Genomic DNA, 12,918 nt, shown 5'->3' on the forward strand with positions numbered 1-12,918 from the left:
AAGAGACAACGGTTTGCTTCTTGCTGAAGGTTTATATTTTATGTAGACTGATGCATGACATGAGTGTGATTTGTATGTTGTGCTAGTCGATGATGGAGAAACTGGAGCCCCAAGCCTGAGGTGGGTTTTTTTGGTGTGAAACAGTAAATTATTTTTTATAATCTGACCTGCATAGATTGGCTTAGTCTGTATTGATTTTTGTATACAGATCTACACAACAAAGGACACTTCCTCAGGGACTAACTTTACATCACCTTTTAGAGTCCAACATATGCATAGAAATGGCTTTTATCATAGAAAGTGTTATGCAAACGAAAAATACAGAGGGTTGCCAGATAGCTGCTCAGAAGGTCCGAGTGGTTTTTTACCCATAAGACTAAAGTAATGGGCAGAAAGTAGATATGGCAGTCAGAGTTTTATGCAGAGGCATTTGCTGGATTGCTCTCATGAACTTGTTTCATCATTTATAATGCACTTATTGGTGTATTGTCTTCTCACTAATATGTTGATACATCAGAGTACATAATAATAGCATAGTATATACTGTATATAGTGTACTATATTGTAGCATTTATTATAAAATAAAAGAATAGTAATATAAAATAATAGTGTCAGAGATGGTTTCAGACCTTAAAGCATCTTTAAGGAACTGGTTTAGAGTTAGCTATTTCACCTTAAATATTGTGTTGTACTGTAATGAGCAATGCTAGCGCTTCAGTATAATGTATGTTAAATTAGAGATAAGTATTTTATTGTTTTAAACTGCAGAATTTCATATTAGATAAACCTTTATAAAACGATACAATAACATGAGATCTTCTGTTTTTTGTTCTGAAGGCAAAGTATGTGTGGCGTACAGAAACGTTTTTGGTGATGAGATAAAATGCATCAATCCTGTTGTCCTCATATAACTCACCATAGCAATTATTTAAGTGATTCAGAAGAGTATCTTCCTTTTTCATATGTAGTGATTTGTGTGATAAAAGGGCACTGGAGTAATAAAAGGTGTATATTTCACTGGCGGTTATGAAACACTGTGCGCCTGAAACAAGTATAGTGAGTAAAGCCAAATGGCATTTGCAAACTTGAACAGAGTCACACATCTTGTAGAAAACAGTCCAACATACACGCCTAGAACAAACCAATCTAGGGCGAAGGACTAGTGAGTACCAATGCAGTTTGATGACTGTCCAGCATGACTCAAACTTGAAAGAAACGTCAAAGAAAATTACCTGAGAATGTATTTTTAAAATATATAATGTTATTTTCCTTCTTTAATGACAAATTACAGATTTTTAAATGGAAACATTATTGAAGTTATTTTTGCAAAAGAACCCCCCACCATTTGTTTCCTTCAGTATTTTTAAAGGAATTTTAATTTGATTTGTTCATTTACACTGCTGTAAGTGAACCAAATGTATTTACTTGTTTACTTTTCAAACAGAACCACGGAGAAAAAAGTCTTAAGGACTTGTATAGGGAACACTGGCATATTCTACCTGGGAGAACACAAAATGAACTGTTCAAAATTTCTATACAAGGGGATTGGAAAGTAACGAAAGTATGGAAAACATTGTTCATTTTAACAAATTTTCTAAGAAAAATCTTGTAAAATTAAATATGCAAAGTGAAAAACAGTCTGCCAATGAATAGCACAAATTTATTGATAGATATGGCAAACCAGTAATGAAGTAATATGCTAGAAAAGGGATGAAAAGTTAAGAACTTCATCCCTGAAGATAAGTAAATGACCTAACAGATACAACCATCACCACATAGAATGTAAATATTGCAATAAAGTTAAATACCTTGTCAGCAATTGAGTACTAAAGCTATGCTTCCCAGTTTAGCTGTGTCTCTTTAGAAGATTTGGCTTAAAAACCAGACCAAATCAGAAACTGGCACTATGCAGATTAGGAAGAATCAAACAAAGAAACGTAAGTAGCTCCACATGGGGGCCTGCAGACGGGCCCTGCTCGGGTGCAGGGGCTTTGACAGCCTGAAGGAGCCCTTGCTCCCTTTTATTCGCAACGATCTGTTTTGAGCTGGACTAGTTCACTGGTGTGCAAAGAAGCTGCAGGTACAATGTACTGGTACAATTTGGGGTGGTGTGCTGTGTTTTTGCATAAAGCATGATGTTTTATGCCAGTGGACAGTTATATCTTACCGTGGCCCCAGCGCTGGTCAGTGTCATGGCTCCTAACTTCTGGTGGCCTTGCCTTCAAAACAAAAATCCCTCAATGCTGTGCTACATGCTGGGGTTACTGTGAATCCAGAGCCACCCAGAGCTGCCCAGTAAGAAATGCTGAGATGGGGAATCTCTCCTAATTCTTGATCCTTTTGGGGGAAGGAAGTATGTCCTAGCTCTTAGTTTCACAGCCTGCTTGGACATTCTCCTAAAAATAGGCGTCTGCACCTAAAGTTGCTTTTATTTTTTTTCCTTTTTTAAATGGGAAGGTGGGAAGGCTTCCTTTTGGTTGGTAGCTCCAGGATCAGAGCTCTCACCTGGGAACTGGAGAGACTTGGTGGTACTGCCTTCTTTGCCTGAAGGCACTACCCAGCAGCCCAATCCGACCACAAAGCTACTGACTGCTAAGAATTAAAAAAAAAAGCTCTCATCGCTTCCCGTTGAACTTCATATTGCGTATTTAAAGATCTTTCAGCCTGAAAGAAGCTGCATGAGAAGTAGCAGGACTCTGCAGCCCCGCGGAGCAGTCATTCGCTGTGGAGAGGGACGACGAGTACTCCAGGCACCAGCAGCTCCCTCTCCCTGGCTTCCCCCAGGCCACCAGCACCAGCCACGCCGAGGGGAAGCCGCCTGCCCAGTTCTTCATGGGTGTCCTGGCAAACAGGCGTGCTACAAATACACAGAACAGATTGAACCCTTCGGGCAGTGTAAACTAATGTTTATCTAGGTTTAAGATCCAGATGGGGCTCAGCCCAAGATAGGTGTTCAGCTGGTCAGTGCTGTCAAAAGCAGATGTTTTTAAAACCTTGAGGCTTAGGAGCTTTTAATCACTAATAGTCACTTTTACAGGGTTTTTTTGGAACTATCAAGGTTCAGGATTCCTGGTTCCTGAGGTCCATTTTAGTAACTAAATCTTTTTGTGGAGATGGGCCTCAGTGACAAATGGATTATTTTGATTCAGGCTCCAAATTAATCTTGCTTCTCCTGCGACTGTTTTTGAAGGACATTTGCAACTCAGAGGCAAACATCTAGAATAACCTAGTCCCACCTTTTTGGAGAACTTGAAGGAATTCAGATGATCGGGCTTCTTTATTTACAGAGTTGCCTCATTCATAGACCCATCTTTTCACTATTGAATTTCTTGATTTGCAGTATATCTGTAGTATTCAGCTTAAGAGCTAGTAGTGTCTTATTTATTTTACGTATTCATATATCCACGTTACCACCTAATGAGCTTTAGAACAAGTCCAATTATAAAAGATGTATTCAAGGAAGTTTTAACTCACTCCCAGCCATCAGGAAAGCAAATATAATTCAGTTCATGCCTATCAGTAAATAGCAGCTTGAAGTCAGCGTTGTGCAGAACAAGCTATGCTTACCATCAGCAGCCCTTTATAAGCGTAGACAATCCCAAGCCAAATTGTCATGTGAGTGTTTTCACAGTGCTCCAAGATTGGTCGGATGGAGATATCTCTGCCTGCAGGGTCCGGCTGCAAAAATAGAAGGTGAAATATTTGGATTCAGATTTCATTTGTATTCACACCTCAGAGGTACTTAAATCTATTCTCAGTAGATTGAGGATGTGTAGAAAACAGAGTGGACAACTTTAAAGTAACTTGTGATGACCACAGACCCATGAACCTGCAAAGGAATACAGTGAAAAGCAAAGATCTGAGGAAAAAAACTGCATGATACCTACCACCAGGTGAGGTCACCTCTACTGCAAACCAGAAAGAAAATGTCTGAAGTCACTCCGTCTTTAACAGTGTCAGTCACATTTATCAGCTTTAGGACATCTAATTTTTCGACAAGGCAAACAGCTTGAATGCGCAAACATGAAAATAAATGTGCTTAAACTCATCCCTCCTTTCACCTGCAGTTTTTGTGTCACTGGCAAATGGCTGATAAACAATGTATGACACACTGCTGTGTTTCAGGTGTTTTTTCATTGATAACCATGAGCTAAATCAAAGACCATTTACTATGGAAACTATATCAGTAGCTTAGAAGAGAGTATAAATCATCAAAAATCTGGAAAAAATATCCTTTAGAGCAAGTGAATGACTATGCAAAATTTAATACTGCTGGAAGCTTTGTAGCTTTCCATTTATTTTGAAAAGGAGATTGTATAAAAGTGCAGAATCAAGAGGACTTGCAGACTACCAGGACTGTTTGTATGAGGGAGAAGTTATAATTAAGACTCAAAGAAACCTGCAAGAACAACCCTCAATCTCCCTCGCCTTTTTTTTTTTCACGACAGGAAAAAAAAACAGTTAACACAAAGAGCAAACAGTAACAGCTACTGTGCTATCTACAATTAGAATATATATTAGAGTATGGTCCAACTGCTTTTTAATGGTGTACACTGTATAAGAACACAAGGTGCCTCTTGTATGTGATTCTGAGAGATCCTGTTTTAGTTATATACTGCAGAATCCTCCTGTTGGCTATTCTGAGCTGTCTGTACCTACAGTCTGTTTTACTTTACAGTATACACTGAAATACTGAAAGCTATTTTTCCCTTCTACTTTGAAACACTGGATCAGAACTTCAGCTAAACTAAGATCAACCCAGACATAACTTTCTGTACCTGGTTGTCCCAGTGGGCTTTGTAATTTCCCTTTTTGATGAATAACACGTGTAAAATGTCTCATGCAGAAGTATAGTGATTATTATATGACATAAGGAAAAATCACATTTTCACAACTGAAACGCAGAATTTTAGGTGGAAGGACTTTAAAGAGATCTGAATAATTTCCTAAAGCTTATTCTTGCTGCCTCTGATGCTGGTATGAATTTTGCTATGGATTTCAGAGGTCACGGCATTAATCTGCAGCTCAGTTTCTTCCATCAGTCTTTTTGTATTACCCCTGACCTCATGTACTGTAAAAAGATAAGGTAACAAACAAGGAGGTAGACATGGGGGGACAAAAAAACCCCAAACAACCTTGTGCTATGCACTGCACAGTCAAAGATTTGCAACTTTCTTTGCAAATCCTGCAGTAGTCAAGACGTTAACATTTAAAACATTTTCCTATCTTGGACTATAGAAACCCTGAACAGGAGAATAACGATCTTTGGAAAAAGGTGTCCTAAAATAAAATAAAAACCAAGAAGGCAATATTAACTGTCCCAGAGAGCTTATCACTCCGCCCTAACAGTTGCTGATGGCAAGCTAACCACCACTAGCTGAAGAGTTGAAATTACTGCAAACATTAAGTGGCATCATAACATTTAAGATGCTACAGATGTTTGTCTGGGGATCAGTTAAACTACCTCATTCTCCCTCATCAATAACAAAAGCCCAATGCTAAAGTTTAGGTGCACTGCAGGGAAAGTACCCTTTCACGTAAAAAGTTACAATCTGTTACGTTCAACATCATTGTTGACTAGTATGAAGTAAATTTCACACGACAAATCCTTCAAATATAGCTCTGAATGTAACTGATGTGTGAACAGGACTGTACTACAGAGACATTTTTCTGAAATTCTAAACTACACCTGAACCTGCTATAAAGATATTCCTTTTTTCCATCTTTGAGTTACAGTATGCCAGTGGTTGCATCCCTCTGGAATTATGGAAATTACATAAAATTTAAGCTTGTGGTCATCAGGTCTTTTTTTTTTTTTATTCACACTGGGGAGTCAGCATAGGACTGCCTCTTCGTTTCCCCAGCTCTACATCCTTTCTGCCATGTATTCCCTCAATTTCAGTTTCATACTTCTGTGAAACAAGAAAGTTTATAAATAACGTAGACTTCCAATTGGTGCGCTGGACGATGTCACGTAGTTTGTTTCCCTTGTCCCTGGATTGAAACCTCCACTCACACTTAGACTGAAGCATTCCGGTACTTTTAACCAACTACGAACAATTGGAATTATTCCTATTTCAAAGAATATTACTGAAATGCAAACTCCTATTTGGTCAGTGGCAGATTATCTTCTTATTTTCACTATGTGGTTATTCTCTAATGCAAATTTGCTTCAAAATTGGAAAGCATATGTCCATTCATTACTCAAAACTGAGAGACCCAGGCAGAAAAACGACAAAATGGAAAACACAACTTGTTTTCAAATCCTATAGAGAGAAAGAAGTCACATTGTTTCCTTAGTAGGAAGACTGCCAGATTCTATAAGGCAATGATAGTTTAAAAATATGATAATTAAATAAAACAGTATATTCAGATTTTCTATGTGAGATAAGAAGTTCTTGTGAAGTGCTGTAGGGGGAGCATGAAAAGAGAGAATACTGATTGCAGCATCAGCAAAAGTGTATGTGGGGCAACACTTCTTTCAAAGGACTTTCCAGATCTGCAAGATGGTAGTATTTTCAACAAAATTTTGCTGAATATTTGTGCATGTGGAGTTAAGCATTGGCAGGTAGCAGTAATTTTACAGTGAACTGATTTTGCTGATTACTTATCTCTACCGCAAAATGACATTCCTGTTTTACTGCTTTTAATTTGCCATTCTGTTTCTTCACTGATTTTGCATGAATTAACTAATCATAGCAAAAAGCTGGGTAAAAAAAACATATGATATTTTCTGATGTCAAAAGAATTTTTAAAAACTCTACAATTACAGCTGAATGGAGCACTTCACTGACCTCTCTAATCATCCACCATTTGTGCACTTTTTTACTGCTTTAGAGAGGATGACAACATAAATGCTAGCAGTGATTATATATGTACTGGAAATTTGCCCTTTCCTTTTATAGAAAACAATCTAAATGCCCTTCAGATGTCATTCTCAAAAGCCTGAAGACCTCTATCTTGTGATTAGGCTGAAGCTTTCCTACCTCTTCTGAAACCTAATAAGGTTTCTGACATTGACATCTGTTTCTGGAGTGTTTTCAGCAGTTGAACATAAACAGTTTAATCTGTTCACTTCATACAAGAGTTGTGTATCATCACCAGTAAAACGCTTGTTTTACATGAGATCTGCTAGGTAAAAAAGCAACTAGGTAAATGAAAGCAACTAGGTAAACCTACAGAATGTTTATATCCCCTCTCTGTGCATGTTCAGATTATTATTAGCCACTTCTGTAGTTTTGTTGCCTTTTCATTTTCTTTGCTCTTCAGTCTGCTGGCGGGCTGGCAGACCCTCGTCGTAACAGGTGAGCCATGGCTTAGGTGGGTACTGCCAGAGGGAGGAGTGAAGCTTAAAACCACCTGGAACCAGCAGGGAAATTTGCAGGAGAGACCAGGGCAGGAGCAATGACAGAGGCAGTTGAGTGCCTCCTGCCTTCCTACACCTCCTCAAAGTAACTGGGCAGCAATGAGACTCTTGTTTCCTTCACGTATCCACAGATTGCAATACAAAACTACAGGCTTGGTTTAAGCTGCTTTCTAGAGTAGCCCATGTTAGGGAAGCAGAAATGCCATTCAGGTGCAAGTGCCATTTTTGTGGAACAATTATTTCAGTTCCTTTAAGATCTGGCTCTACTTGAGTAAACAAATGTATGCAGTGTAATGGACAGCTTTCCTTATCTCAGGCTGAGGTGTGGGAAGATAGGGCAAACCACCCTGGGGCACCTGTGCCTTCTGGGCATGATGTTATTGGATCCATGTCTCCTTTTTCCATCTATAAATATGATTTTTTAGTGGCTATTATACTAGCCAAAATCCCTTTGGAAAAGACCCCGCACAGGGGGAAGATATTTGTATGACGATTAACGTATTATTGATTTATTTTGTGTCTTTATTGCCATTCCTTCTCTATAGCTCCACATAGGTCTTAAAAGGAGGAAGGATCCATGTTCCACGAAGCACCTCATCCAGCAAATGTCTGTGAAGAACAGACTGGGCCACCGCACAGTAACCAAAAGTCCTTGACCTTCCTAGGGTACTACTTCTATGTGGTCACCTCTTCAGGTCCAGTTGCTGGTACAGCAGATGATCCTTATTTACAGAGTTGTGGTGCTGCTGTGTAACACCGCTCACGGGCGGACAATCTCAGCAAGCTTTCCAAGAAACTTTTCAGCAAATTTCCAGTGCGACATTTTGCCATTTCTGCCGCTGCAGTTTCATCAGTGAGAAAATCAGAACATTAGGACTCAGTCTTTTCCAAAGATGGATATGAAACATAAGGTAAATAGTTGCAGCTTCTGTTTACTAGGTTTAAAATAAACTGTGCGGTTCCTATAGTATAGGAAAATACAGGATCATACTCTTCTGTCACACTGTTAAAATGGTCTTCATATACCATCCCACTCTCTGTTTTATTTTCCCTTTAAATGGCTTCCATCTAACTGGCATAATGACTGTATACTATCACTAGTCTGCAGCATGAATTAGACATCTATGGCATTTTTAATTTGGCACATTTAACAGACATATGGAGCCCAAATGTGATTCCTTATCTGAAAATCAGACTTTGCTAAATTAGAAGATTATCCTTACTTCTTTTTAAATTCACTATTTTTATTCAAGGATAATTATAGTTAGTTTATACTATAAATTCTGTAAGAAATTAAATTTACTTGCACATTGTAATAAGCCCTCCTCTGTGCTAAACTGCATATCCGTACGGAAAGGTGTTCCACAAAGGGATTTAAACAGTTTTCGCATGCAGTGTATTGTAGCCAGGCTGTCAATTACTGATGAAAAGAGAAAGAGAAGGATCAAAGGCTGTCTACTTTTCAATTACTTAATAATTTGAGGGTATTTTTAGAGGAAAACAGCTATGATATGAAAGAGATTTGCCAGGAAATTGATCCCTTTTGTTTCATATATTTTTTACTTTGTGTAGTCATATCTTCCATGAATGCAAAATAGCAAATGCAATACTAAGCTGGGGTAGCTCACTTGGAATGTCTTCCAATTAAAAATTTGGTACGCAACCTAGAATAAAAGTTTGTCTTTGTTCATATCTGAGCTTGTGTTCAGATACATTGCGAATCACATTGTATGTTGTATAGTAGCTCAGCCGAGTACAAAACTGTTACTGGATTCTTGCAGTCCCGTGACCAATTTAATTTCTCTTCAAGATTAATTGAGAAGTTCAGTCATTTCTGTCATATTCTAATGATCCAGGATAGTGATTGATTTAAAGACTTTTTCTTCATGTAATTTTCTTTGATTCAGAGCAGGGGACAATTTGATCATGGAACAGAAAATCAGCTTTTAATAGGTGAGCACAGTACTATTTCATATAATAAGGGATGTTTTGCAGTATAGGAATGCAGGATTCTGTTAATAAAAGCAGGCTTTCAACTAAATAACTATCCTTACACCTGGCCACTCCATGACTCCTGCAAGAGAAATGAGAAACATAAGTCTTCTGACCTCAGGTGAAGGTAAGGATGAGGTTCTGAGCAACCACAACGTCCGTTGCATCCAGTGTGCATACTTGATGCTTCTGATGCAGGCCCCAAGCAGAAAATGATTTTAGATTTGAATTCAGATTTGTTTTTTTTTCAAATTGTTTAAATAATGTTATTTATATTTGTAAAAACATTTACAGTTGATGACTGTGAATACACAACTGCAGCAAGATAGCATGTTATATTAGTTCCTATCTGAATAGAAAAACTTCTCACAAGGATCAAAAGTTTAGGAATGTTACTTTTTTTGGTTTGTTTTTTTTTTTTCCCTGTAATCTGAGGTGGAAGACAAAATTTTATTTCATGAAATAGTTACAACTGCTTCAGCCCCTAATCTGTGGATTTACTTACTTTGTACTGGAACAATGGATTAATGCTCATGGTGCTATCGGAAAGGGAGCTGTTACCTCATTTCTGTAGATGAAGAGGAGGAGTCATATGAAGGTTAAGCAAATTGCCTGGGAAATCTGAGAGGAATTCAGCCTATTGTGCTTTACTTTTTTGAGTTAGAAATAACATCTTTCTTTCTGATAACTATGATAAATATAAAAATTCTCACTCCAGTTTTTATTGCTCCAGAGATAGAAGCAGTTTTCTACAGTAAATTTCTAATAAGAAATTAGAATTAGGACTTTCTAAAGTTCTAATTCTAATTCTAATTATGAATTTTAGTCAGAAATTTACTGGAATAAATGTTGGAGAAAACTTTCTCTATTTTTTGTTTGGAAAAGCATCAATTTCAATAAATTTAATGACTTGAAATTACATTTAAAATCAGTTTTGAAAGTCTTTATGATGTCCCCCTGCAAAGTTATTTAAAATGAAAATGTGTGATTTTTAGATTGTGACTAACTTTTAAACCAGTATTTATTTACATTAATTATACAGATTAAAAAGAAATTACTGGCATTTCAAATGGATGCAAAACAAAAAATTGGCTCTGGGTTTTGTGAAAGTTTTAGAAACCTTAAGTTTATCTTAGTTTGTAACAGAGAAGATTCCAGCCACTTCAAATGTGTCAATGAATGAGGCTAAAGATTGCTCTTGAAGTTTCCAGTGGTTCCACAGTGGTGATGAGTACTGCAGCAATGCAGTACAGCAGTATTATTTTAAACCATAACCTCACTGCTTAGGCTCAGGTGGGAACGGCGTGGGACAGAAGTCAACTCTGGGCCCAGTATGCCCCTTCTTCCCAAACCCACAACAGGAGTGGCTCGGTGGAGTCCTCCAGAGGACGATTTGCACAGAGCTGCAGATGAAGTGTTTCAGGATGCAAGGTTTCTCATGTAGATCTGAATACACACCCCCCGCCCCTGTGATGTGAAGTAAAGGATATCTTTAGGCTATCCAGGGTGATTACAGGCTATTTTCTGCTTCATTCGTTTTCTTGTTATACTGAAATTCAGCTCCCCACCCTACCTCAGTCAATGGACTGGACTTAAGCATTATCTGACTTCACAAAAACTCTTCCAACAGTTCAGAAGAAATCCTGTTTACATTGTAACTCCTAAAAAATCTTCATTCCAAGTGGTATTTTAGCATAGCATACACATGGGACAGTAATTCTGTAATGGTTGGCCAGCTAGAAATCATCACACAATGAAATGCCATTTGCTGGAATACCAGCATGTATAGCCTATTTTTTTTTTATCTGGTCATTTTTTTTTCAATTTTTTTTTTCTAAAACATGAAAAAGATGTACGATATAAGCCAAGGAAAAAAGTACTAACATATTTTGGGGCTTCAAGGATATTAATGTAGTTATTTTACATCACTCAACTTGCTACAAATACAGAATCCAGGTCTAACTTTACAAGTAGATGGGAGCAAAGAAAGAAAGACAGAAAAAAAAGAAAAGACATTAGAGATAACCACTGTAATTCCTACTACCCCAAAACAATAAGCTCTGATAATACAGTCACAGCAATAGTCACACTCTAATATCTTTAAAACAAACCTACTTTCTAGCTCCCCATCTGTCTCTTGTACAAATAATTCCATAAAGCAGTAAGTATACATACTGTAAGTTAGTGATTGAAAGACGGTAACATGCCAGAAGAGCTATTTATAAGCTCTTGTATTGTGAATGTGTCCATACATTTACTTGTAAAGAAAATCTCTCAACAGCATTATTTATAACATCACTTTACCTAATGATTTTTATTTTGCTGTTGTGATGCTTCATTTTTATTTAAATGAAACTGTTTTTTTGAGAGCCAAAAGGGTCCCAGAGATTTCGTGGTATTTTTATTACTATCATCCCTTAATCCAAGCAGTTTCATTTATTTGCATTAATGTAAAATACAAAATAATAGATTAGACTGAGTAAAGAAAGCCCTGTATCCTTGCAAACAAATGCAGACTAACAATGAAAGGGAAAAGGCAAAATTCTCTTGTATCATGGAGTGTTTCAAACAACTGTGACTAAGTCTTCCCACTCTGCACTCAGCGATGTCTTCAGTCGGAACTTTACATCACATTATTTCCTCAGAGAATGTTGTCCCAATTACATGTCTAGGGAGTGGATAATGAAACGCTTTTGCTTATGTGCATGGAGGCAGTGGGACAAGTGTTACAAAGACTTAATAAAGCATTCTGAGCAGTAGAACGTGTTTTTCTTTGAAGGGAGGGCGAAAGGCCAAGATACGTAAGAAAAGCAGGTTAGAGGAATGAAGACCTTTGTTACTACCCAGACTCTCCTGCGCTGCACAGATTCTTCCAGAAATGTACACTGCTTGCTATCAGCTTCACAAACTGAGGAAGAATATTTTCCCCTCCTCTCCTGTGAAGCTGCCCAGAATAGTGGCTGACAAGCTGGACTTGCAGTTTCTTCTATTTTTTGTTCCTTTCCTAACTAGATTTTCTTGGTGGCTGGAGCAATTCAATACTGCCTTGCTTATGGTAATGGAAACAGACAGCGTTAATATGGAAGTATGGCAAATGCATAAAGGAGAACAGTAGAGCAAGAATGCAGAGGACAGCCGTAGACAAACTGTTAGGGTGGCCCCAGCAGGATCCAAGGTAGAGGCTCTTTTTGCAGATAGCGGGTAGGCTTTGAGTTGTAAGCAAGGATGACTTATCCTTGTGGATAGAGAACTATGGCACTTAGAGAAACAGGATTTAGCACTTTTCCTGTAAATAAGCCAGATTTGCAGTGAACAGCTAACAGAATCTATCATCGGTTGCTCCTTCCAACAAGAAAAACTCTCAGGTCCTCAATTGTGCCCAGCTATTTGGGCCATGGAGGGCAACAATCTCACCTCTGTAATTGTCTCGTATTTTCTGTTTAGTGCTATAATTCCTTTGATTTATAGATTCTGACAATATTTATTACTATGCCTATTTGCATTGCAGTGACAAATGGACACTGTCTTCATGCAGAAAGTGAAAAGTCCATTCCCTAAGA

General features: G+C 37.8%; 1 protein-coding gene across 1 annotated transcript in view; it reads right to left on the bottom strand.

Annotated features, from left to right (window-relative positions):
- Positions 1-12,918, bottom strand: part of GABBR2 (gamma-aminobutyric acid type B receptor subunit 2) — a 487,639-nt gene that overhangs the window by 36,485 nt on the left and 438,236 nt on the right. The window contains exon 14 of the mRNA XM_075142314.1: positions 3,568-3,678. Within this exon, the coding sequence (XP_074998415.1) occupies positions 3,568-3,678 (111 nt within the window). The remainder of the gene's footprint in view (positions 1-3,567; positions 3,679-12,918) is intronic.

This window comes from Calonectris borealis, chromosome 2 (genome assembly GCF_964195595.1).
Source record: "Calonectris borealis chromosome 2, bCalBor7.hap1.2, whole genome shotgun sequence".
In the NCBI taxonomy this organism is placed as follows: Eukaryota; Metazoa; Chordata; class Aves; order Procellariiformes; family Procellariidae; genus Calonectris; species Calonectris borealis.